General features: G+C 52.1%; 4 protein-coding genes across 5 annotated transcripts in view; 3 read left to right on the top strand and 1 right to left on the bottom strand.

The window, feature by feature from the left end:
* The window catches only part of MZF1 (myeloid zinc finger 1), a 66389-nt gene that overhangs the window by 13979 nt on the left and 26669 nt on the right, over positions 1 to 25741 (top strand). The window lies entirely within an intron of this gene.
* UBE2M (ubiquitin conjugating enzyme E2 M) lies at positions 321 to 2992 on the top strand. Its single transcript, XM_019438694.2, has 6 exons — positions 321 to 575; positions 1638 to 1732; positions 1869 to 1907; positions 2018 to 2121; positions 2316 to 2379; positions 2476 to 2992. The coding sequence occupies exons 1-6, from the start codon at positions 467 to 469 to the stop codon at positions 2614 to 2616; spliced, it is 552 nt and encodes a 183-aa protein (XP_019294239.1). The 5' UTR covers positions 321 to 466; the 3' UTR covers positions 2617 to 2992.
* CHMP2A (charged multivesicular body protein 2A) lies at positions 3653 to 6733 on the top strand. 2 transcript variants are annotated; one of them, XM_019438684.2, is made up of 6 exons: positions 3653 to 3781; positions 4576 to 4785; positions 5852 to 6031; positions 6119 to 6249; positions 6341 to 6402; positions 6519 to 6733. In XM_019438684.2, the coding sequence occupies exons 2-6, from the start codon at positions 4618 to 4620 to the stop codon at positions 6644 to 6646; spliced, it is 669 nt and encodes a 222-aa protein (XP_019294229.1). In that variant the 5' UTR covers positions 3653 to 3781; positions 4576 to 4617; the 3' UTR covers positions 6647 to 6733. The 2 variants fall into 2 exon arrangements, with proteins under 2 accessions (XP_019294229.1, XP_019294230.1); XM_019438685.2 differs by having other exon boundaries at positions 3666 to 3781; positions 4572 to 4785.
* On the bottom strand, positions 7436 to 13807 carry TRIM28 (tripartite motif containing 28). The gene is made up of 17 exons (XM_019438598.2): positions 13178 to 13807; positions 12729 to 12841; positions 12400 to 12532; positions 10545 to 10680; positions 10351 to 10467; positions 10153 to 10267; positions 9853 to 9999; positions 9634 to 9748; positions 9447 to 9553; positions 9315 to 9351; positions 9193 to 9238; positions 8866 to 9118; positions 8467 to 8786; positions 8259 to 8382; positions 8089 to 8175; positions 7874 to 8011; positions 7436 to 7783 (listed from the first exon to the last, which is right to left on the bottom strand). Exons 1-17 carry the CDS (start codon positions 13509 to 13511, stop codon positions 7607 to 7609), a joined length of 2499 nt encoding a protein of 832 aa, XP_019294143.1. The 5' UTR covers positions 13512 to 13807; the 3' UTR covers positions 7436 to 7606.

Below are 25741 nucleotides of genomic sequence, written 5' to 3'. Positions count from 1 at the left end.
GAAGCCGCTGCTGCCGCGGAAGCCGAGCCTCCCTCAGTACGCGGCCGCCGCCACCGCGGCCGCCGCCTCCTCCTTCCCCTCGAGCCGCACCCCCTCGCGGTGGTAACGAGTGAACGGACAGGCGGCACGGCCGCTGCTGGGCCTGAGGGGACCTAAGCGGACGAGGGGGAGGAGGGAGCGGCCGGGTGGGGGCGGGGCCTAGCGGGCCCGAGAACAGCCGAGTCGGCCCGAGCGCCGCCGAGCGAGTCCGAGGCGCTGGGCCAGGCCGGAGCCGGACTACGGGAGCCGACGCGGGCCGCGCGGTGGGCGCGGAGCGGCGCGGCAGGCCGGGCGGGCGGCGGCGGCAGCAGCAGCGGAGGAGGCCGCGGCGGCGGGTTCGAGTGGCGGAGGCGGCGCGGGTGGCGGCAGGGGGCCGGGTGGCCGGGGTCCCGGGCCCCGCAGCGGCGGCAGCGGCGGCGGCGGCAGGATGATCAAGCTGTTCTCGCTGAAGCAGCAGAAGAAGGAGGAGGAGTCGGCGGGCGGCACCAAGGGCAGCAGCAAGAAGGCGTCGGCTGCGCAGCTGCGGATCCAGAAGGGTAGGGGTTCGGGGGATGGGGGTGGGGGTCGGAGGTCAGCGCCTGGGGGGGGATGTTAAAGGTTTCGGGAGTGGAATTATGCAGTCAGTGGGGGTCAGAGATGTGGCCACAGAAGTGGGGGTTGGAGGTTAGGGCCTTAGTTTGGTGTGATGGGGCATTAGGGGTAAGTAATGTAGTCACCGGAGGGGTCAGAGACAGGGGTCCAAATGTAGAACATTTAGGATATTTAGAAAGCCAAAGCCAGGCATCTTGCATTAGGGACCGAGAATCAGAGAGTCCGTCAATGGAGGGCGGGTAGGAGGCGGGGGACTCCAGAATATAGGGGTCAGCAGGAATATGGGTGACAAAGAGGAGATTGGATAGTGGGGGGCCAAGGATTGGGGATAGGAGTGGGAGAAAATTTAGGGAAGTATGTTGGGATCATTAGGAATCTGAGAATCAGATGGGGTACAGTAAGTTTTGGGGACGGATTTGTGGGTCTGGGGGTCACACGGCTATTTTGGGGCTTGGGGTGACACATGGAGGGGCGAGAGTGTGTGCTAGGAACTGGAGTTGGGAGTAAGGTTGCAATTAGACTGTTGTGCTGTAGGCGGTGGGAATCTTAGAGGGGTACAGCAATGGGAATGCATATGTCTGAGGGTTAGATGGGTACCTGAATTTGGGATGACAAACAGAAGAGAGGAGGGACATGGGGACAGGATTGGTGAGGAGACAATGGGGGGCAGCATCCTTGAGTTTGGGTGGATAGGTGGGGACCAACAGTGTCCACTAGAAAATGGAGGTCATGTTTAGGGATCCTGAGGTTTAGGGTAGTTGGAGGCTCTTGGAGGCCACATGGGAGTGGGAGCATTTGGGAGCTGGGTTGGGGGTACCCAGCTCTCAAGTGCTGAGACATAAGGCTATAAATTCAGAAGAATTGGATCTTACCCTGGGCCAGGAACTATTGCATAGCACAGTTGAAAATGCATGTTTGAAGTATGCCATGGATCTAGCACCTACACCTGCTCTGAGTGCCCTCATCTCTCCCTCTTTTTGTTCCCTTTCTCTGCTGTGCAAACCCAGACATAAACGAGCTGAACCTGCCCAAGACGTGTGACATCAGTTTCTCAGATCCAGACGATCTCCTCAACTTCAAACTGGTTATTTGTCCTGATGAGGTAAGGGCACACTAAGTTGGACTCCCAGGCATGGCCGGGGGGCGGGGGGGGGGGGGGCACCTTGTGTTGGGAGACCTGGTTTACCCGCCAGGCCCTGCAGGATGGTGCCCTAACACCTTCCTCTTTCTTTTCACAGGGTTTCTACAAGAGTGGGAAGTTTGTGTTCAGTTTTAAGGTGAGTCCCAGGTGGGCAGGGATGGCCCCCTGGCTGAGGAGGCAACAGCTGAGGACCCAACCAGGCACTGCTGGGGCACCTATCTATTTTCTCTCTCTTTTTGGAGCCAGGTGGGCCAGGGTTACCCACATGACCCCCCCAAGGTGAAGTGTGAGACAATGGTCTATCACCCCAACATTGACCTCGAGGGCAACGTCTGCCTCAACATCCTCAGGTGAGGGCCCTGACTTTGGACTGCACAGATGTCTGCCCTTTCCCTCTCTCCTGTGCTCTGTGGTACTCTATCTCTTCATCTCCACATTTTCTTCAAGTCTTGCCCTTAGCTTTCTCCTGGGCCTGACCTGTTCAGTCCCAGCAGGCTCTGTGGTGGCCACTCACCAGTGTCTGACCCTGATTCTTTGTCCACAGAGAGGACTGGAAACCAGTCCTTACGATAAACTCCATAATTTATGGCCTGCAGTATCTCTTCTTGGTGAGTAGGGGTGGGGGTGAGGCGGGGGGGGGGGGGGGTGGAGGTTGGCCCTCTCTGCTCTTAGGGCCTGTTGACCCCCACCCATACCGGCCACAGGAGCCCAACCCTGAAGACCCACTGAACAAGGAGGCCGCCGAGGTCCTGCAGAACAACCGGCGGCTGTTTGAGCAGAATGTGCAGCGCTCCATGCGAGGTGGCTATATCGGCTCCACCTACTTTGAGCGCTGCCTGAAATAGGGCTGGCGCACGCCCACCCCTGCCAGGGCCACCAGCCCCGGCGTCCCCTGCAAATATTTATTGGGGGCCACAGGTGGGGGGCATGGGGTGGCTGGTGGGGGAATCCCATGCCCTGGCCTTGCCTCCCCTCCTTGCCACCCGCTCCTAGTTATTTTTTTTTTTAACCACCATGTGATTAAGGTCGGCGCTGCCTCCCCCCGACCCGCTCAGCGATGGGAAATGAATTGGCTTGTCTAGCCCCCAGCTGGGTGCTGTCCAGCCCCCCACTCTGGGCTCTGGGGTGGGTGGCCAAGGGGACCGGGTGGCTGGGGCTTGGGAACCCCACCCCTCCACCACTGGAGGTCCCACCAGGCTATTAAAGGGGAATGTTACTGCATGGCCTCCGTCTCTTCCTTCTCTGGGGGTGGGAGGGGGAGGTGATGTCCACCAGGGCTCTCGCAGTAAGCGTGGTGGAAGATGTGTGGTCACAGGTGGCACTAGGGTACCCCTCAGTAGGCTATCCAGTGCCTAGAACCAGCCCTAGGGGAGGGGGGTAGTAGGGAGACCACACCCCAAGCTTCAGGCTAGATGGAATGAATCCCAATCTGGGACCAGCCAGGGGCAGGATCCAGTAACCACTTGCTTCCTGGCTGGTAAGCCAGCATAGAGGAAAGTCCATGCCATCTCCAGCTCTGCCCCCTCCTGCCATGGTTGGGCCTATTAAGAACTTGTCCCTGGTGCTACCAGGTGCCTGAGGTCCAGAAATATTAGGGAGACGTCAGGGTCCGTCGGATGAGCTGGGCCCTCTAGTGGGTGAAGTGGTGGGGTGCGGGACCTCTGGGGTGGCCAGGCGGAAGGCGCCCGATGATGCACCAACCCGGCGGGAACTGGGATCCCAGACGTGGCTCGGCTGGAACCTATGGAACACCCTCAGGCAGGCCGTAGAGAGACGAAAGGTGGTGCGCATGCGCCTAGGTGCCGGCCCCCTCCAGAAGACATACGCACGCGCGCTTTTGTCCCCGCCCATCGTTCCGGGTGCCGGCGGAACGTGTTACGTCAGATCATCTTTTCCGGAAACGGCGACGACGGCAGAAAGAACCGAGGGGCTGTCGTTGGTGGGCGCGCCTGGAATCCGAGTGAGGAGAGTGTGACCCGGAAGCGGAAGCGGATTCCCGTCCCAGCTCCGGTGAGTGGCCCCTGCCGTGCCGAGGGTCCCGGGTGGGTGCGTGGGCGACGACATACGAGGGCCTCTCCACCTGGGCGTCTACTGCCTTGCCCCCTCCCCGGGACCCTGGCTTCATCATCGGGCCAACTTGTTCTCGGTGTGCAGGCTTCCCCACGCCCCCCCGATTCTGTCCTAAGTGAACGGGGCGCCCTAACGCCCGTCTTCCCTCTCTGGGTGTACAGGGATCCCCAAGGACCCTTAACTCTCCTAGGTCTACAAAGCTCTCCAGCGTCCATCACGTCCTTAGCGTACCGGTTTCTCCCACGCCCCACAACCATATTCTCCTCACCCAGGTTCCTTCTCCATTTGGACCCTCCAAATCCAAATGCCATTCATACGCTGTCAGCTTCAGAACTCCCTGTATCCACTTTGTTATTGGCACTCAGGCCCTCCACTTATCCTTCCATCCCCAGTCGGTTCCCCACAATTGCCCTGTCTTAGGCGCTCAGCGTCCCAATCCAGGTCCTCACCATGATCTGGAGAGAGGCTGAAGCCTTGAACCTCCTTGGGGGCACTATGATGAAAGGCTGGGGTGGGTATATCGTGGAGGACTTTCAGATATTGCTGGCCCACTTGTATCCATGGGGCTACTGTGGTGTTCCAGACTACGTTTTGGCCTTCTGTTATCGCTTCCTCTCCCTACTCACCCCTTCCCTTTTTGCAAAACACCCAACCATCACCCCTCCCCATACACATTGTGATCCCTGCTCTGCTTCTTGCCCTTTTTCTGGGCTCTCCCACCACCTTGCAGCTAGGCTTCACACTTGGCACAGGCCCACTGGTGGGCTCCTGCTACCATGGACCTGTTGTTTGGGCGCCGGAAGACACCAGAGGAACTGCTGAGGCAGAACCAGCGGGCCCTGAACCGTGCCATGCGAGAGTTGGACCGTGAACGACAGAAGCTAGAGACCCAGGAGAAGAAAATCATTGCAGACATCAAGAAGATGGCCAAGCAGGGCCAGATGGTGAGCTCAGTTGGGCAACGGCTGGGACACAGGACTAGGTGCTGTTTGGTCAGACATTGCTCTAACCACAGACCATGTATGACAGGACCCCAATAGATAGGTGCTTTGAAACAAAGGGCAAGCAGAGCTTCCCTATTTTGGGGATCCAGAAAGACTGCCTCCCAGGTGACATCAGGGCCACAAACCTTTAGTAGAGAGTGAGCCTGTGAAAGTCCAAGCAACCAGTGCATCAAACAGATGAAGCAAATGTTCCATGAGTGAGTGATAGGTGAGCTCAGAAGAGAGGATAGGCCAGACCAGTTGAAATCAAGGGCCAGAGTGGGAGTGGAGTCAGAGGGGTTAATGCAAAGAGATGTGGCCTGAAATACACTGTGCCCTGGAGCTCAGTAAAAGAGACAGAGGGGCACCTGGATGGCTTAGTTGGTTGAGCATCCAGCTTAGGCTCAGGTCATGATCTCACAGTTTATGAGTTCTAGCCCTGCGTAGGGTTCACTGCTGTCAGTGCAGAGCCTGCTTCATATCCTCTGCCCCCCACCCCTCAAAACTAAGTTAAAAAAATAAAATAGCCTGAAGCACTAGGGAGCAGAGCCCATGACAGGTGATAGAGCTTGGACCTGAGCAGTTGGGTTGAAGAGGTGCCAATTCCCAGAATAAGCAAGGCAAGGAAGAGATTTAAGGAAGTCAGGAGCTATGGATAGATTTACGTGTGATGTGGGATAAAGAGCTTGAGGTATGAGCCTGTGTGAGGTGGAGGGAGAGGCAAATTCATCAGCCAGGAATAGACATCCTAAGTCAAGGGAGTGTGACTCTAGATATGGAGGGAAAAGGATGACTGAATACAGTGAGCTCAGCCTTCCTTCCAGCGTTTGTGGGTCAGAGAAGTAAGCTACAAAGGAGCCTATGGAGTGGTGACCCAAGAGACAGGAGAATGAGGTTGGGAGGAGGGAGGGGGAAGTGACCACTGAGTTTAACCACATGTAAATTGCTGAAAACATCAATTGGAATGGTGCAATTGGAGCCTCTTCCCTCAGCCCACTCTCCCTGCCACCTTTGTCCACTCCCTCAGGATGCCGTGCGAATCATGGCAAAAGACTTGGTGCGCACTCGGCGTTATGTGCGCAAATTTGTGTTGATGAGGGCCAACATCCAGGCTGTGTCCCTGAAGATCCAGACACTGAAGTCTAACAACTCAATGGCACAAGCTATGAAGGGGGTCACCAAAGCCATGGGCACCATGAACAGACAGGTGCGCCTCTCCCATTCCCCTTCCCTCCTCCCCCAACCAATGTCAGGGACCAGACTCAGACTCACCCTCCCCACACCCCACTTCCAGCTGAAGTTGCCTCAAATCCAGAAGATCATGATGGAATTTGAGCGGCAGGCCGAGATCATGGACATGAAGGAGGAGATGATGAATGATGCAATTGATGATGCCATGGGGGATGAGGAAGATGAAGAGGAGAGGTTAGGGGACTACCAGGTGTGGGGAGGGTGGGAATGGATGCCTGGTCCTCATACAGGCCTGGCCCTCATAAAATTCTTCTCTCTTCCCAAGTGACGCCGTTGTGTCCCAGGTCCTGGATGAGCTAGGATTGAGCCTGACAGATGAGCTGTCAAGTGAGTGCACCAAACCTTGGGCCCTGTCCCACCCAACGGTCCAGCCACAGCCCGACCCCTCCCCTCCCAGCATTATTCCTTTCTACAGGAGCTGTCCTATTCCCCCCACTCTGTAGACCTCCCCTCTACTGGAGGCTCACTCAGTGTGGCTGCCAGTGGGAAGAAAGCAGAAGCTGCAGCCTCAGCCCTAGTAGATGCCGACGCAGACCTGGAGGAGCGGCTCAAGAATCTGCGGAGGGACTGACCACCTTATACCACCCTGGTGGGAGGCAGGCAGTAGATGCCCGGCAGTTTTACTGTACTTCTTCTGTAATAAAGGATTGGACACTAATTCCTAGGCCTGTGTGACTGGCCTGATGTGGGCCAGGCTGGGGTCCCTTGGGACAGAGGTCACATACAGGCTTGGTAAAGGGGTGGTTGGCATGCATGGCAGAAGGCTAAGTGCCACATTAGGTGGGGTGTGAGATAAAGAAGGCTGGACTGCTTCCCTGTTTGTGGCAGTGGTTGACAGGTCAAGCGTCTGGGGATGTTCAGTTTGGGAGCGGATGTTCAGCTGTGAGCCCTGCTTCAGCACCCCTCCCAAGGTCTCCAGTGCCTATCACCTTGAAGACAGTGGGCTTCCCACATACCCTGGAAGTCTGGGCTCATCTGTCAGGGATCCTCAAACACCCAGCTCAGTATGGTACCATCTGATTATGAAAAATAGTTATACCCAAGTCTAGGAAGCACTCAGGAAGAATGGCCACCATGCAGGATGTATCTGGGGCTTCACCCTCCCTGCCCCACACATCAGCCTGGACCTCCCCACCTAGAGGGCACCCAACAACCTCCAGCATGTTCACCATGCGACCCTTCCCCCAATCTGAAACACTCTCTCCATTGGGAAGGGCCCAAGAAAGATGCTCTTCCCTATCCCATGGACACCAAGGTGGCTGAGGGCAAATGCCCCCACACCTACTCTGTCCACCAGGGCATGGTGAGGGAATTGAGACAAGGCCCCAGGACCACGGCCCCCACCAAAACAGGCCTGAAGAACTGGTGAAGTTTTTATTAAATCCACATAAGTAAAAACCATATTGTGAAGGACTGGGGGATGGGGCCACCAAGAAGTAGGAGCCAGGCCACCAGAGGGGGACGTGGGGGAGAGGGGATTTGACAGGACAGAGAACAGAGCCACGTTGGGTTGGCCTGAGAGGCCACAGCCTCAGGGGCCATCACCAGGACCACTGGATAGCTCCTGGGCACTCAGGCCAGCACCAGGCAGGCTCAGCGGTGGGGGCTCCACCAGCACAGCTGAGAACTTGGTGTCACCAAAGGCCTCGTTCATGCGAGTCTCGAAGAAGCGTTGCAGGCCGATGATGGACTGCACATCTGCCTTGTCCTGAGCCAGGCATATTGCAGTAGGTGGGTCCTAGCTCCCTCCTCCCACCTACCCTCCCCCTGCCACCAGCCCCATTCTCCCCAAGCTCACCTCTGTCAGCTTGTTGAACTGCTTAAACATGCGGCCCACATCCTGGGCAAACTCCTGGGGGGAGCTATAGGGAGGTGACAACTTCTCCTGGAGACGGGCACGGATCAGGGTTAAGTCCAGGGTGCCGCCAGGCTGATCCTGTAGACAGAGGCCAGGCTGAAAGTGAGGCCAGGCAGCCCCACCTCCTCCTCCCCCACTGAAGTCCCAGGACTCACCAGGGAGAAAGTGGAGTCAGTAGCCAGCTGGTGCAGGGGACGGCAGGGCTCGTGACAAAACAGGGCCAGCAGGACACGCTCACACTTCTATGAACAGGACAAGTGACATCAGAGCCAAAGAGGGATAAGGCTGCTGAGCAACTCTTAAAGGAGCAGGCCCTCACCCTCACCTGCTGGTTGGCTGGCGAGAGCTTGGCCACCACACCAGTGCTATCACCACCATCCAGACTCAGGCTGCCATCTTCCTCTTTCAGATCAGGTAGCACATGGCAGAGAGAGCAACTCCACTCCTCCCTGGATGGAAGGAGAATGAGGGGCTGCACAGAAGCCAGCCAGCCCAGCCCTCCACCCGGCACAGACCCTACACAAGCTTCGCACCCTGGCACATCCTGCAGGGCAGGCAGGTGGCAGTCCAGGTGGAAGCAGAACTCGCACTGGTTGCACATGACCAGATCGCCTGGCTTCTGGCAGACGCGGCAGATGGTGGCACTGTCATCCAGGGCACCGGGGCCACCTGCTGGGGCTGAAGTGCCCTCTGGAGCCACCACCTCTAGACCTGAACTAGTGCTGCCACTGGGTGAGGCCAGGCGGGGGCCCTCAGCGCCGGGGCCCTCCGCCAGGGCCATCAGCACAGGCTTGGTCTCAGGGCCTTCAGTGGCAGCAGGTGGGGCTCCGATGGCCGCCTCTGTCTCTTCCTCCTGCAAAGAGATAAGGGGTGTTCAGCAGGATGCTGATGTGGGCGTTCATTTCCCAGCCAGTCACTTGGGGCAGACTCACCTTGACAATGGCCATGCCAGGCAGTGGAGGGGCACCAGGAGCCCCAGGTGGAGCAGTCCCAGGCTGTCCAGCAGCAGCAGCTGCAGCACCACGCTCAATAACAATGAGATTGTAATCTTCAGTGGTGCTGCCTGGGAAGACTTTGAAAACTGGTGGCTGGCTATCAGCCGTGAGATCCAGGTCCAGGCGCTCAAGGCTCACCCGTGGCACCTTGCGCATGAGGCCACTCACCTCGCCCTCACCTGAGCGGGACCTGTGGGTGCGGCTTGGTGTTAGCACACCCATCCCTATCCCCATCTGGCTCCACCAAAGGATAGCCAAACTCACCGCTTCACACCGGACACATGGGGCTCTGCACTCGAGTAAGGATCGTCTGCTCAGAAAATAGAAAAAAGAAGGTTGGGGATAGACCTAAAGCACTGGAGCTCTCCCACCTACAAGGCACTCACCTGAGCCAAAGCCATAGCCTTCCTGCACCTCCATGGGCTGTGGGCAAAGCAGGTGGACCTCAGTGAGCAGGTGTCCCATACGACCGTTGCCCCTACCCTACGCTGCCAGGGTCCCCCCCACCGCCTGCTCACCTGGCTGCTGCCAGAACCCTGCTTGCTCAAGGGCCCTGGAGCCCGAGGAGGGGCCATGGGCGTAGGGCCTGTTGAGTTGGTGCCAGGACGCTCTGCCACGATCTTGCCTGCGTAAAGAAAAAATTAGCATAAGAAGACAATGTCTGAAATGATTGCAATACGTAGCACAGAAAAGAAAGGGACACACCGAAAGCCTCTGCACTCTTGGTCCAGGCATTGAGGTCCCACTGGAACTTCATCTCGCCATGTGGCTCCACAGGATCCACAATCATCTTGAGGGCCCGATGCAGCTGGAAATAGATCTGAAAAAGGGCCAGTGCATGAACATACAGACAATAAAAAAGGCTCCACGGTGCTGAGCGGCACCTGCCTGGATGCCATCGCCTGGGTGTCCACCAGCACACACCAGCTTCTTGGAGAGCAGCAGAGCTGTGTTGTTGTCACTCTCCAGAGCCCATGAGGCAAAGCGCAGGATATGTTCCTGGTGCTTCTGGATCTTGGTCATGGTCCAGTGTTGTCGCTCCAGGCGCTCCTGCTGCCCCTCTGTCACCTTCTGCAGGTAGAGGAGAAGACCAAGGAAAGAAAACACCAATGATGGCATCAACAGCCAGTAGAAAGTGCTAGTCCCCAAGACCCTCCCACTGTAGATAGGGTTGGCAGCCAGCAGATGGGACCCAGAAACCCTCCCCCCTCAAACGGGGCATACCTGGGCATCGTTGACCAGCACACGGCCCCGCTTGTTCAGTTCCTTCATGATCTGCAAAATGGCCATCTTAACATCCACCTGCACACGCTTCTGTACATCAGACACTTGGCGGATCCTGGGGGAGCAGCAGAGTGAGCCAGGTTAGGAAGGTGCTCAGCAGGAACTGCCCCCAGCTATGGCCCTGGCTTCCACACTTACGAGCTGCGAACCTCCTTGGTGTTCTTCTGCAGCGTCGCATGCTTGTCCCCAAGGCGTTTTACCAGTGAGGCCAGGAGCTTGCGCTGGTTCCTCACTGCATCCTCCAGAAACTGATATCTGAGGGCAAACAGAAGTGGGCCTGGGTGCTGAACATGGGAACGGGCAGCACCCAGCCATCCTGCTTCAGTACTCACTGGTGGTCCTTGTGGGTGTTGAGCTGGCAGTCCCTACAAGTGAGGGTGTCACAGCTCTCACAGAACAGCACAAGGGGCTCGTGCTTGTGCACATTGCAGTACACTGTGCGCTCACCGTCCCTGGACTTGGCTGGCCCTGGGGAACAGAAGAAACCATGAGGCTGAAGCTCATCCTTTAGCTATCTCCAACTCAAGTGGTAGACAGAACTTAAGACCTCACTTCCTACCTCTCCTGCAACCATAGGCTGTCTGCTGGGAAAACCCAAAGGCCCTGCATCAGTGGCCAGGAAAAAAGCACAGGCCTGTAAGCCTAGATCCTTCCTCTCAAAACTCTCTGCCCCAACCCTGACCCAGAGAACTACCCCTGCTCCTTCCAGCTTCTGACACTGACAACAAACTCTAAAGACTTTGACAGAGACCTCCCATCTGCTATTCCCTTTACTAGAACCTTCCCTGGGTAGACACTCAGGAGAGCCCCTCCACCTTGAAAACCTCCACTGGGCTCCATTTCTCCTCTACTCACAGCAGGTTCTGTCCAGCAGAGGAGAGATTATGGCTACTGTGGCATCCAAGCACACAGAATGTTTGCTTGCTGACACACACAGAAGCAAATCAGGGACTAGAGACACTGTTCAGGTACAGCTTCCTCAGAAGTCATGTCTTGGTTGATCTCTTTAGTAATTAAGAAGTCCACAAACCTTTTACAACCCATAGGCCTACAGACAGTTCTGGCCTCACAAAGCCTTGTCAGGATAGAAAAAGTGAAAATGTCAGACCAAACCCCTCACTGAGAGATCAAGTCTCCTCTCTCTGAGAAGAATCTTGGTGATTAAAGTAATACTACAAAAAGGCCAATACACCGCTACCCCACTCCCAACCTGTCACCACCAGCAAGCTGCTTGAGACCATCTGCCCAATCTCAATTACATCTTGGCTACACTATTCCAGCCTAAGACATACAACACTGGGATACAAATCAACCAGACAGACCACAGTTCCTCCAATATTGCCCCCTCCTGCACCCTGCCTAAACCCAGGAGTCCTTTGCTCCTGATTCCTCATGCCCCACAGCCACCACCTCCATCCTTATCTTCTTGCCAATGCTATGCTATCCTCTGTGACTGAGAAGTCACAGTGTAACTACCAGAAGGCCACACATAGTGAGTTCTGAACCAAAAACCAGGCTAGACTCAAAAAGTCCTTTTATGTGCCACTACCAACATTTACAGAAAAGCCTACAAATACTTTAGCTGAACTTTAAAATGCGTATGATCCGAAGATGAAACATTTCTAAAACTCACTCTCCGTCCATAATGGTCTTGAAGGTTCTTGCAGTTTATCAACACACTGTGGCTCAGAGGCCTCACGTTCCCATACAGAGACTTAACCAGGTTGCCAGTGAATTCTTCAAAAGGCCTCATACCCTTTCTCCAAACTCCCTGGGCTTCCCTGTTGGAATAAGCTGGCCCCTCCCACTGGAGCTTTTCCCCTGAGGAGGGAGTGGGGGTGGGTCCCTGATGAGCTTCCTTGAACCCTCAGTGCAAAAGGCCCCCTGGCATACAGAGCACCCCCCTCCAACCCCCCGCTGTCCGGGACTCTGCCCACTCCCTGCCTGTGGCCTTTTCCCTCCCACCTGGACCAGCAGTCAGAGACTGGCACACCTGAGCCCCAGCCTCCCTATTTTTGACTGCTGCCCTAAAACCCTTCAGGTCGTACCCCCTAAAAAAAAAAAGAAAGAAAAGAGAAGAAAAAACCAAAAAGCTCCTTGGGACCCATCCGCCATCTGTAACCAGCACCACAAACAGCTGAGAACAGATGTAAGGTAACCAAGGCTTTTCCCCTCTGCCTTGCATACCAGTGGAGCGCACAGTGTGGTCCTTGGTGTACTTCACCCGCTGGTGTGCCTCCACACACGTCTCACACAGCGGCTCAGAGCACTCCACACAGTAGCTGGTGGCAGGGGCGTTATCCTCACAGCTAGTGCAGCACTGCTGGGCAAAGGCAAAGTAAGCAGAGACAGAACCACCAAATAGGTCCTTACATACACCCCAGGTAATACAACCTGAAATAGTGTCTTTACCTAGCCTATGCAGTCTGCCTAGAGCCTTGCAGTGTGAGAAAAATAAAGTCTGGAACTAGTACCATGTCCCCAGGGCTCCTAGGGTTTGCTGGAGCAGGACATACCTGATTTGCATCCTGGGAGTCTGTGGCAGCCTTGCTGCCACTGTCACGCATAAAATAATTCTCCACAATGTCTTTGGAGAAGCATTGCTGCTTGCACACAGGACAGTCAACCACTGGGGGAAAAAAAATTCCTTTGTGAGACTCTTGCAAATTCACCTCCAAGCTATAACCCCATGACCCCACTGAGCCTCAACCTCCATCCCAAGGAGGGCCGGATCCTCTCCTCAGGAAGGAGGCCAAACCCTTCCTTCATCGAACTTGAGAAGCAGACACCCCATGTGAGCGCCCAGCCCAGACTCCAATGCCCATACCCAATTCCGACACGCACTATCCAGGTCCCTATCCTCTCACCCAAATGATCCCCCGCCATCACCACGCTGAGAACCCAATCCCCACACCGAGTCGGGAATGCGGTGGGGGATGGGCTACTTCGGTCGGACCGTACTCACCGGCGCCGTCGCCCGCCGCACCGCCATCCCCCGAGCTGTTGGCGGCGGCGGGCGCCGGAGGCCCGAGGCAGGCACTGCAGGCCGAGTGCAGGCAGGGCAGCAGGCGCGGCTCCCTCTCGGGGCGCAGGCGCTCCCGGCACACACCGCAATGCTCCAGGAGCTCCAGCGCCTCGCCACCGCCCCCCGCGGGCGACGACGCCGAGGCCGAGGCCGCAGCCGCGGCCGAGGAGGCGGCGGCGCGCTTTTCGCCGCCCGCCGAACCCTCGCCCGGACCCGGGCTGGCCGAGGCCGCCGCCGCCGCCGCGGCCGAGGCCGCCGCCGCCGAGGCCGCCATTCACACGCCGCCGGGGGCGCCCAGGGGGGAGGAGGGGCGCGGGGCCCGCCGCGCAGGCGCAAACGCGCTCGCCACCAACGGCTGGGCCGCCGCCGCCGCGAGGCCGAGCGCCGCCACGCGCCGCCTGGGCTACTGCCCGCTGCGCGCGGGGCGCTGCCGAAGCCCGACCGGCCGCCGCCCGCTAGCCTTCCGCCGACGAAGACCGCGCTTCCTCTTCACAGGCCGCCCAGAAACCGAGCCACACGCCACGCGAACAACCGCTCGCCCGCGCGCCCGCTCGCAGAAAGAGCCGCGGCCGGGGGGCGGGACAGAAATAACTGGCGCCGACGCCGTCGCGCAAGCGCGCTGGGTGCCTTGCGCCCGGGGGCGGGGCCCGGGTCGGCCGCCTGAGGCGAGGCCGCGAGTACGCACGCGCCTGAGCCGGGTCTTCCTACCTCCGCCTACACTATCCCGGCGCCGCCTGCGCGGCGGGGGCGGGGCGATTGACATCACCGCTGCAACAGAGTACGCGGGCGGGGCGCGCGCACCTTTAACTAGACCGTGCTCCCCCTCCAGCTCTATCCCCTGGCCGCGAAACTGCGCAGGAGATTTGGCAGTCCAGGCCACCACCTCAATCCCCGCCCCTTAGGCCAGGCCGGAGAAGTCTCCAGTCGCTGCGTCCACAAGCGTTGGGGAAAGAGGCGGGGCCAAAAGCGAAGGGAGACATTGGGTCCAGGGAGCGGGGCGGTGGGTCCCATGCCAGGAGGAAGTCCCCTTCTGAGCCAAGTGGCTGACTTTTGCGTTTTAACTGTTTTATTGTTTAACGTGACAGACACTGAAACCTGCCTAAAGCAAATAGATTCCAAGGGGCTACAGAGCAACGAGTCTTGTGAAATCCCGCCTGACCCCCCAAGCGTCCCCTTCGCATCTTTTAGCCAGCCGCTGCGCTGACTTGGATGCTTTTCCAGGTGGGAGAACTGAATGAACCTGAATAGTGGGAGAATTCTAAGGAAGGAAGCACGGTCGGGGCGGGGTGACGGTGAATCCTGTCTGAGAAGAAAACAGAGTCTGTTTAGGGAGAATCCCACCTAAGGGAGGAAGCAAGATTCATCGGGGAAGGAATCCTGCCTCAGTTGGGAGCAGGATCTGTGCGGAGGTGGGGGTGGAGGGGTGGAGGAGTCCTGTCTGAGAGAGGAAACAATGTCTGGGGGGAATTCTATCAGATGGAGAGAACAAGGCCTGGGGGCGGGGGTGGGGGGGGGGCGGAATCCTGTTGGAGAGAAACACGGCCTTTCTGTGGATCCTGAGGAGGAAGCAAATTCTGTGGAGAATCCTGGAGCTAGGCAGGGTCTCCTGGGGAGAAAGAAGTCCTGTCCAAGCTGGGCCTATGGCGGAGGCAGAGAGCTCCAGTTTGATCCAGTTTGAGGTGGGAGCAGAGTCTGGGAGGGGATCCTGTCTGAGGACATTACGCACGAAGAAAACTCGAGGGATGGATGCCTCCGAGATGGTCCTTGGGGTGGCCCTTGACCCCTTTTGCAGGGCTCCTTGGTGCTGAGATCTCTAGTTTCAGGACGAGGCTAAAGGAGGTTGGGGGGGGGGGGGCGGGGTTCAGCTTTTGAGAGGATGGAGAGAGCATGCCGGATGGCCGTGAGTCCGGCCCTAAGACCCTACTAGGCGTCACCGAGTTCAAATGCAAAAGCTGCGGGCTGAACCGGGCGCCCACGCGTGGTGGCGGTACAGGCAAGTCTGGCCCTACCGGGAGGGGTGTACCCTTTGTTCCCGGGGGGGTTGGGGGACCGCGGGGCTTTGTCTCTGTGCCTGCCTTTGTTCCAGCCTCGCCGCAGCCCCCAAATCCAGGCCCCGCCCCTCCCCCTTAGATGTATCCCCGGGCCACGCCCCACGATTGAGTGGCCCGCCCTCTCCATGCAGCTAACCCAAGGCCTTTGCCTCAGACTCTTGCTTACTTAGATAACAGGGAAGGAAAGTTGGCTAGCACGCTGGGTGAGGTGCGAATAGTGATACGTGCTGAGCATTTTCCATAACCCCACTCCTCACTGTGCCCCAAAATCACTGGGAGGGGGTGACTCATACCTACCCTAACCTCTGGGGCAGACACCAGGGTGTCAGGGCCAGACAGTCAAAATAAAAAGGTGATAGTAGGAGCGCCTGTGTGACTCAGTTGGTTGTGTGTCTGACTTTGGCTCAGGTAATCATTTCACGGTTTGTGAGTTCGAGCCCTGCACCGAGCTCTCTGCTGTCAGTACAAAGCCCCTTTGGATCTGTGTCCCTCTCTCTCTGCCCCCAGCCCCCTATTGCTCTCTCTCTCCCCAAAATAAAAAACATTGAAAAAAGGAAAGTGATGGTAAAGAGTGTAGGAGTGGACTTTCCTAAGCGCTACCCCCAAACACCTGTGGGAAGGACAATTCTGGGCGGAAACAAGTGCAGAGGTCCTGAGGCCGACCAGGCACTGAGAGATCAGTGAGGTCAGGAATGGTAGGAGATTTCTGGGGGATCCAAGAGGTTGCTGAACAGCTGCCTAGGGATAGGTTTAGATTGGGTCCTCTGGTATTGCCCTGCAATAGACTATGGCAACTGACCCTGTGCTTTCAGTGATTCCTGCTTTTCTCTCTAAACAGTACCTCCTTCCTCCTGGGCCTAGTACTTTCCTTCCCAATACATGGCAGCCACGCAATCAGAGTATAAGCACCATATCAGGTACTGGGCCACTGCCAGCTCCATTATCCAAATGCATAAACCAAGTCTTCTGTAAGTGCTGGGACCATACTGGGGGAGGGGGAATCAACGGGAAACCAGGCTCAGACAGACTGAGAGAAGCACCAGGGGACACCCCAGGCCAAGACAGAACCTTTGCTCAGAGGTCCAGAAGTACATGGCATGACATGGGTACATCTTGGCTCCGTACCCCTCAGTAGGCCAGATCAAGTAGTCACTGGCACCTTATACTCTCATCCTCTGTGCTTGTTCACCCTTTATAGCATTTCACACTTCCCAGTCCTGGACCACTGGAAACTGTCTATATTCTGGCCTTGCAGACAGAGCTCAAGGGATAAAACAATGCATAAGAGTCACTCAGACTGCACCCATGCCAGACGTGGCCTGCCCACTGCTTATTTGGGGCACCTACTTGCAGACAGCCACTCTCTGTCTTACCCAAATTCCACACCTACACCTGGCTTGCCCTGTAAACTTCAGGTGTCACTGCCAAAGCCACTTCTGGGGAGGTCTTCTGGCTGCATCATTCCAATCTCTTTCTCCATCTTCACAGACTTCATCTGGGAACTAGGTATTGTGACAGTTGTGCAACATCATGAATGTACTTAATGCCACTGGAATTCTTTTCTTTTCTTTTCTTTTCTTTTTTTGAAAGAAACAGAACAGGTGAAAGTGTGAGCAGGGGACAGGGGCAGAGGGAAAGAGAGAGAATCTTAAGCAGGCTTCACACCCAACACGGAGCCTGACGCAGGGCTCGATACCACGATCCTGGCATCATGTCCAGAGCTGAAATCAAGAGTCCAACGCTCAACCGACTGAGTCACCCGGGCGCCCCTGAATTGTATACTTTAAAATACAATTGTATACATAAAATACAGCACCTGAATGGCTCTGTTGGTTGAGCGTCCGACTCTTGATACCAGCCCATGGTCGTGGGATCAAGCCCCGCATCAGGCTCCACACTGACAGCGCAGAGCCTGCTTAGGGTTCTCTCTTTCCTCTCTCTGTCCCTCCCCCTGCTCACTTGTGCACTCACGCTCTCTCTCTTTCACAAAATAAATAAACTTTTTTTTAAATAAATAAATGAATAATAAAATAAAATGCAATTGAACCTTGGGACACCTGGCTGGCTGTCCATAGAGCATGCTGTTCTTTATCTTAGGATTGTGAGTTCAAGCCCCACATTGGATGTAGAAATTACTTAAAAATAAAATCTTAAAGGGGAGTCTGGGTGGCTCAGTCTATTGGGCATCCGACTTCGGCTCAGTACATGATCTCAGTCTGTGGGTTCTAACCCCACATCAGACTCTGTGCTGACAGCTCAGAGCCTAGAGCCTGCCTCAGATTCTGTGTCTCCCTCTCTCTCTCTCTCTCTGCCCCTCCCCTGCTTGTGCTCTCTCTCTCTCTCTCTCAAAAATGAACAAATATTTTTAAAAATTTTTTAACAAGAAAAAGTACAGTTACAGTACTATACTGTATTTATAAAAAAAAATTCACATGTAAATGGGCCTACCCACACAGTATTTTACCACACACATAAAAATCATTTTTGGGCGCACCTGTGTAGTTCAGTCAGTCAAGTGTCCGACTTTGGCTCAGGTCAAGATCTCACGGTTCATGGGTTCAAACCCCTCATCGGGCTCTGTGCTGACAGCTCAGAGCCTGAAACCTGCTTCAGATTCTGTGTCTCCCTCTCTCTGCCCCTCCTCCACTCATGCTCTGTCTCTCTCTCTCCTTCAAAAATAAACATTAAAAAAAACTTTTTTTAATCATTTTTTGGTGAGAACCCTAGACTGTCCCTGCTGATCTCCAACCTCACCACTTGACCCCAGCCACACTAGCCAACCTGTTGTTCCCATCTCAGTGCCTTTGCAGGTTCTGTTTCTTCTGCCTAGAATATTCTTCCACACCTCTTTCTCACTGATTCCTTCTCTCCCTTCACATTTCAACTAGAGCAAATCAAACTGCTGCATCTACCATGCTGAACCCAGGGCCTGCCCCACAGTAGGCACTCAGTAAATGTGTAAAAGAACAAAAAAAAAAAAAAAAAAAAAAAAAGGACAAATTAATGCATGAAGATGATGACTGTCTTGACCCTGCCAGTTTTGTGAGCTACAAGATGAGGTTAGGGTTTACTGTTTGTTTTTGTTTTTTTTATTTTAAGTAGGCTCTATGCCCTATGTGAGGCTTGAACTCATGACACCAACATCAAGAGTCACATGCTCTACTGACTGAGCCAGTCAGTCACCCCTGAGCTATCTTACTTTTTAATCTTTTTTTTTAATTGAGTTACAATTCACATAACATCAAATTTATCATTTTAGCTTCTTTTTTTTTTTTAATGCTTATTCACTTTTGAGAGAGAGACAGACAGACAGAGTGTAATCGGGGGAGGGGCAGAGAGGGAGACACAGAATCCCAAGCAGGCTCCAGGCTCTCAGCTGACAGCACAGGGCCGGATGCCAGGCTCAAACCCACAGACTGCGAGATCATGACCTGAGCCCAAGTCAGATGCTTAACCGACTGAGCCACGCGGGTGCCCCTCATTTTCGCTATTTTAAAGTATACATTCGATGGCATTTCATACATTCACGATGTTGTACAATCACTACTTCTATCTAGTTCTAAAATGTGTTCATCACTTCAAAAGAAAACCTTGTATCCATCAGCACTCACTCCCCATTCCCTCTCCCATCAGACCCTAGCAACCACTAATCCACTGTCTCTATGAACTCTTTAATCTTTTGATAAAGGCTTATAATATGGAGAGAAAAGGTTTATTTATTTTTGAGAGTGCAGCAGGGGAGAGACAGAGAGAGAGAGAGAGACAGAGGATCTGCGCAGAGCCCAATGTGGGGCTCAAACTCACAAACCATGAGATCATGACCTGAGCTGAAGTTTACTTAATGGACTGAGCCACCCAGGCACCCCATGGTGAGCATTTCATCACGTATATTATTGTTGAATCACTATGTTGTATACCTGAAACAAATATAATATTGTATGCCAATGACACAAGTAATTTTTTTTAATGTTTATTTATTTTCGAGAGAGAGAGACAGACAGAGCACAAGTGGGGGAGGGGCAGAGAGAGAAGGAGACACAGAATCGGAAGCAGGCTCTGAGCTGTCAGCACAGAACCTGACATGGGGCTAGAACTCACTAACCATGAGATCATGACCTGAGCTGAAGTCGGATGCTTAACCGACTGAGCCCCCCACGCCCAATTTTAAATGAGGGTTAACTGGGTAGCTCAGTTGGTAGAGCATGCAACTCTTGATCTCAGGGTTGTAAGTTCAAGCCCCATATTGGGAATGGAGCCTATTAAAAAAAATTTTTTTTTAATGTTTTTAAATGAGACACTAGAGAGCTTGCTGTGGTGACAAAGAAGAGCTTCTGTGAGTACACAGTGATATAGCAGCCTCCTACCAGCCAAGAGAAGAAGCCTAAGAATGACATCTACTTTGCCAGCACCTTTATCTTGGACTTCCCAGCCTCCAGAACTGTGAGAAGTAAGTTTGGGTTGTTTAAGCCACCCAGCTATGGTACTTTGTAATGGTAGCTTGAGCAAACGGATTGTCAAATTTCCCTCTGCCTCACTCTGATAAGGATGCGTGTGATTTTACATTAACAGCCCATCCGAATACCTCAGGATAATCTCCCCATTTCAAGATCTTTAATTACAATTGCAAAGATTCCATGGCAACGGATGCAGCGGATCCAGAACCACGACTTCCGCCCGAATTGGAGGAGCAGGACGTCAGCGCACTGCCCGTGTCCTGCGCTGGAGAGAGCAGATGAAGCGCCCCCGGCTGCCTGGATTTAATGTGTGGGTGCCGCTCCTGGAGCTGTTAACTTCGAGTCTAGCTTGAATTATGGGATTTGGGGGGACCGTTTCACTTAATTAGCACTAGTTTTGAAATGTCTTTGTGAGTAGGGTTGGCACGGATGCACCAATACGGAAGACTAGGAGAGGGGTCACTTATCTGTGTTCCTATGGAAACTATTTGAATATTTGTTTTATATGGATTTTTATTCACTTCACTAAAGAATTCCCCTCAGCTGCTGGGCAAACGTTTGTAGCTTGTGCGTCAACAGAATGGGCCGAAAGCTTAGTGCTGTGACTTGTTTTAAAAATAAAGTATCTTGGGGGCACCTGAGTGACTCAGTCGGTTAAGCGTCCAACTATGGCTCAGGTCATGATCTCACGGTTTGTGGGTTTGAGCCCTCACCCTTTCCATCTGCTTCCTTCCCAAGGGAATCTGCGACTCCCAAGCAGGGCAAGGAGGGAAAGGACAGGAGACTTCCACAGCCCAGAATTTCATCCCTTTTCCTGCAGAAAGGAACCAGGGCTCCTGGGAGAAATGATTGATTCCAAAACTAAACAGAGAAAGTCCCAGGTGAGCCTGCAACATCTTGTTATGCCACAAAATAAACACCCAAAGAATAACAGAATATATTAAAAGGACACAGAAACCAAACCTGATGTCACAACTCAAGTATCAGAAAAATACTGATGGTCTTTGGCTGACATACAATGAATCCACCCTACACATGAGTCCTTAAGTGTTCTCAAAAAGGAGAGAGCCAGGAAAGTAAGCCCATCTGTCACCATATGATATCACTTTTGACTGGCCCCTTGCTCTGGGAAATCAACACTGATCCTGCCTTTCCAAGGGGAACTGTATTTGATGGTAACACGTGGCCCCAGTTCTTGCTTAGATAATTAAATTCTGGAATTCATAAAATATCATTTTCCAACCCATTGTGAGATTCCTGAGCAGGTCAAGATTATCAATTGTATACGATATGAGGTGACTAGAGGGTGTGGTATGAATATGATCATCTGGGAGGGGACACATGAGTGGAAGTAGACAGTCAGGCTGTCACTACCCCCACATTAGGGTCAGAAACACTAAGATCCTTCATGAGACGCAATGGGACCCATCCAACATGCTCTGACAGGTTGTAGCCAGTAATGTTTGGCCTGAAACCCAAATCTCTAGATCTAGTTTCTCATCTATGAAATGCTGGAAGAAGGGAGAGAAGTAGCCAGTGGGCCCATCCAGAAGCAAGAGATGTCCTACCAGAAACTGAGGTCCACTGTCCTCTATTTGTTTTCACAGAGGGAGCTGTAAATCTCTAGCCAGACACCAGATCAATGGCTTCCAGGGTGGAACAGAAATGGATGCAGACTGTACAAAGGAAGTTTTAAGATGAAGGATAATGTTCTAAACCTGATGGTGGTGGTGTGCCTGGCTGGCTCATTTGGTGGACGATGTGACTCTTGATCTCAGGGTTCTGAGTTCACGCTGCACGGTGGGTGTACAGATTACTTAAAAAGAAAAAAACTTGGAGTGCTTGAGTGGCTCAGTTCGTTGGGCGTCTGGCTCTTGTTTTAGGTAGGTTCATGATTTTACAGTTTGTGGGTTTGAGCCCCTCATCGGGCTCTATACTGACAGTGCAGAGCCTGCTTGAGGTTCTCTCTCTCTCCCTCTCTCTCTCTGCCCTTCTTCTGCTCTCTCTCTCTTTCAAAATAAATAAATTATATAAATAAATAAGCAAATAAATATAAATAAATAAATAAATAAATAAATAACTTTGGTGTGGGGCACCTGGGTGGCTCAGTTGGTTAAGCATTGAACTCTTGATTTTGGCTCAGGTCATGATCTCACTGTTCATGGGATCAAGCCTTACATCAAGCTCTGTGTTGGCAGCACAGAGCCTGCTTGAGATTGTCTCTCCCTCTCTCTGTGCCCCTCCCCTGCTTGTGCATGCAGGCACACACACTCTCTCTCTCAGAATAAATAAAGATAAAACATTTTTTAAAAAACTTTTTAAATAAAAATAAATTAAACTGGATTGTGGTGATAGCTGCACCATGATGAATATTAATTTGCTCAGAAGCTTTGAAGGCTACCCGCAATGGGTGTATTTTATGGCATATAAACTATACTTTATGGGCATCTGGCTGGCTCAGTCAGAAAAGCATCCAACTCTTGATCTTAGGGTTGTGAGTTCAAGCCCCACATTGGGTGTAGAGATTACTGAAAAAAAAAAAAATAATTAATTAATTAATTTAAAAAATAGTTTAAACTAGGTGCGCCTGGGTGGCTCAGTTGGTTAAGCATCTGACTTTGGCTTGGGTCATGATCTCACGGTTTGTGAGTTTGAGCCCCATGTCCGGGCTCTGTGCTGACAAACGGCTCAGAGCCTAGAGCCTGCTTCAGATTCTGTCTCTCTCTCTCTCTGCCTCTCCCCTGCTGGTGCTCTGTCTCTTTCTCTCTGTCAAAAATAAATAAACATTAAAAAATTATTAAAAAATAGTTTAAACTATACATTAATACAACTTTCATACAAATGGCATGGACAATAATAACATGAAAAGAAATTCTACATTATTCGTCATAAGGGAAGTGCAAATTGAACCAGTTCACATCCACTTAAAAAAAAAGAGAGAGAGGGGTGCCTGGGTGGCTCAGTCGGGTAAGCATCTGACTTTGGCTCAGGTCAAGATTTCATGGTTTGTGAGTTCAAGCCCCGCATCGGGCTCTGTGCTGACAGCTCAGAGGCTGGAGCCTGCTTTGGATTCTCTGCCTCCTTCTCTCTCTGCCCTTCCCCAACTTGTGCTCTCTCTCTGTCTCTCAAAATTAATGGAAAAAAAATTTTTTTTCTTAAAAAAGGACAATAGCAAGTGATGGAAGGGATATGGAGGACTTGGAATACTCCTTTATTGCTGGTGGGAATGTAAAATGGTGCACTACCTATAAAAAAAAAGTTTGGCTATGCCTCAAACAGTTAAACATAGATTTACCATATGATCCAGCAATTAACTTATAGGTATATACATACCTCCCCAAATTGAAAACATGTTCAAACAAATCCTTGTACAGGAATTTATAGCAGCACTACATAGCCAAAGGTATAAACAACTCAATGTCCATCAAACGACGGCTGGAAAAATGGATAAATAGATGTATTTCCATACAATGGAGTCTAATTCAGCCATTAAAAGAAATGAATTGATACGTACTACAACATAGATGAACCTTGAAAAGATCACACCAATTAAAAGAAATCAGACATGAAAGATCACATATTATACGATTCCATTTATACGAAATATCCAGAATATGCAAACTTAAGGAGACAGGAAGTAGATTAGTCATTGCCAAGAGCTGAGGAAGGGGAAAATGAGGAGTTACTTCCAATGGGTACAAGTTTTTATTTATTTTTTTAAGTTTATTTATTTATTTTGAGAGAGAGAGCAGGGCAGGGGCAGAGAGAGAGGGGAGAGAGAATCTCAAACAGACTTCATGCTGTCAGCACAAAGCCTGATGCGGGGCTCAAACCCACAAACCATGAGATCATTACCTGAGCTGAAACCAAGAGCCAAATGCTTAACTGACTGAACCACCCAGGCTCCAAAACCAGTTTTTATTTTGGATTGAGCAAAATGTTTTGGAACTTGATAGAGATGCTGGTTACATAACATGTAACTATACTAAAATCCATTGAATTGTTCACTTTAAAATGGTTAATTTTGTGTTATGTGAATTTCACCTTAATTTTAAAAGGGTGAGGGAGCTTCTAGACCAACAGGGAGCAAGGAACCTGAGCAGTTCTGAATGGGTTCCTGGCAGAGACAAATCACCTGTCAAAGCTCATTTGTGAATAGTTGGTGACTTGGGGATGGGGACCAAGCATGCTAAGGAATGAGGAAGCTTCCAAAGACAGGCAACTAGGAAACCACCCTCGTTTTTAAAAGATGCATCCTGACGTTAAAAGAGAAGGATAGATACAGTGTCTCAAGCACAAAGAGGGTAGCATGGAGAATAGACCAAGTCATGAAGGAGGGCATGGGTCCAGCAGGAGGGCAGCTGAAAGAAGCAGGGCTAGAGACTTTTCTGCCTCAGTTGCCTACCGTGACAGGGAAATGCTTTTTAGACCAAAGCCAAGGGCACAACAAAAAATCCAACTAAACAAATTTAACAACATCTAGGTGGCACAGAAGCCTAAAGCAAAGTGACCCAAATCTCGTATTGTGTGATTTCATTGATGTGAAATGTCCAGCACAGGCTAATCTATGGTGACATTAGATTAGTGGTTGCCTGGGACAGGCAATAGGGAATCACAGCAAATGGGTGGAGGTATCTCATTGGGGATGATAGAAATGTTTTAAAACAGGAGGATGCTAAGGATTACACACATGGTAAATTTACTAAAAATGATTGAATTTTAGGGACACGTGGCTGGCTCGATCAGAAGAGCATGCAACTCTTGGTCTAGGGGTGGTGAGTTTAAGGCTCATTAAAAAAATAAGTAAACTTGGGGTGCCTGGGTGGCTCAGTCGGTTAAGCATCCAACTTCAGCTCGCTCGGGTCATGATCTCACAGTCTGTGAGTTGGAGCCTCCCCCCTCCCCCGTTGGGCTCTGTGCTGACAGCTCAGAGCCTGGGGCCTGGTTCGGATCCTGTGTCTCCCTTTCTCTCTGCCCCTCCCCTGTCCACGCTCTGTCTCTCTCTGTCTCAAAAAAAAATAAACGTTAAAAATTTTTTTAAAAAAAATTGTTACACGTAAAAAAAAAAAAACATATTAATCTGGATTCAGTGGATCCTTTAAACTGGGGGTAGGGGTGCCTCATGGCTCAGTCAGTTAATCTTTATGATCAGGTCATGATCTCAGGGCTGGTGAGTGAGTTCGCATCAGCTGTGCTGACAGCTCAGCGCATGGAACCTGCTTCGGATTCTGTCTCCATCTCTCTCTGCCCCTCCTATGCTAACGTCTGTCTGTCTATCTGTCTGTCTCTCTCAAATACAAATAAACATTTAAAAAATTTTTTAACTTGGAGTAAAACAAGAGGCCTTTAAGGGACAGAAGTACCCAGGTGTGCCACCTCGAGGGGCTTTCTTCTTTGCCTAAAGGCTTTACTTAAAAAAAAAGAAAATAAAATTTTAACTTTTGTTTTCTTGTGTGTGTGTTTATTAAAAATAAGACCAAAAAAACAAAAAACAAAAAACAACAAAAACAAAAAACAAAAGGGACAATACAAGAACATTGCTAATTTGGGGATGTGAGTACTCCAGTGTAGGAGCGCTATATTGTATACGCTATGTTGTACTGTAAACGCTATATTGTACTCTGCGTTTCTTGGTTTTTGTTTTGTTTGTTGTTTTGTTTTGTTTTGTTTGTTTTTAATTTTCAAAATTAATTCAAAGGCCCAGTACAGGACCCGGTTAAGGGACCCAGAAGTGACAATGGTAGTTGGGTTATTATGATTATTTAGTTTAGGTCTCCTACTTCCTACGTGATTTCCTCAGGCTTTGGTCCACAGACTAGTAGGATGTTCTTGTTTTTTTACATATGAAAGCAAATTAAACTTTTTCTATGTTGCAAATATTCCTCACCCCCATCTCCACCTCCACCCCCTCCTCAACGGTCCTTGATCCTTGTCCGGATGTTTCTTTTTGGTGAGTCCTATAGGCACCTTGCCTCATCTGACCCATTGCTCCCATCACC

The sequence above is a fragment of the Panthera pardus genome, unplaced genomic scaffold, assembly GCF_024362965.1.
Source record: "Panthera pardus isolate Hobbes unplaced genomic scaffold, ASM2436296v1 HiC_scaffold_18, whole genome shotgun sequence".
Lineage (NCBI taxonomy): Eukaryota > Metazoa > Chordata > Mammalia > Carnivora > Felidae > Panthera > Panthera pardus.
This window is presented reverse-complemented; position numbering and strand designations above follow the sequence as displayed.

Coding starts and splice junctions, on each gene's coding strand:
- UBE2M (XM_019438694.2), top strand. CDS start 467: ATGATCAAGCTGTTCTCGCTGAAGCAGCAGAAGAAGGAGGAGGAGTCG. Junction 576..1,637: donor GCAGCTGCGGATCCAGAAGG/GTAGGGGTTCGG, acceptor GTGCAAACCCAG/ACATAAACGAGCTGAACCTG. Junction 2,380..2,475: donor GCCTGCAGTATCTCTTCTTG/GTGAGTAGGGGT, acceptor TACCGGCCACAG/GAGCCCAACCCTGAAGACCC.
- CHMP2A (XM_019438684.2), top strand. CDS start 4,618: ATGGACCTGTTGTTTGGGCGCCGGAAGACACCAGAGGAACTGCTGAGG. Junction 4,786..5,851: donor TGGCCAAGCAGGGCCAGATG/GTGAGCTCAGTT, acceptor CCACTCCCTCAG/GATGCCGTGCGAATCATGGC. Junction 6,032..6,118: donor TGGGCACCATGAACAGACAG/GTGCGCCTCTCC, acceptor CCCCACTTCCAG/CTGAAGTTGCCTCAAATCCA.
- TRIM28 (XM_019438598.2), bottom strand. CDS start 13,511: ATGGCGGCCTCGGCGGCGGCGGCCTCGGCCGCGGCGGCGGCGGCGGCC. Junction 12,533..12,728: donor ACTCCCAGGATGCAAATCAG/GTATGTCCTGCT, acceptor TTTGCCCAGCAG/TGCTGCACTAGCTGTGAGGA. Junction 8,176..8,258: donor TCTCGCCAGCCAACCAGCAG/GTGAGGGTGAGG, acceptor TCCTGTTCATAG/AAGTGTGAGCGTGTCCTGCT.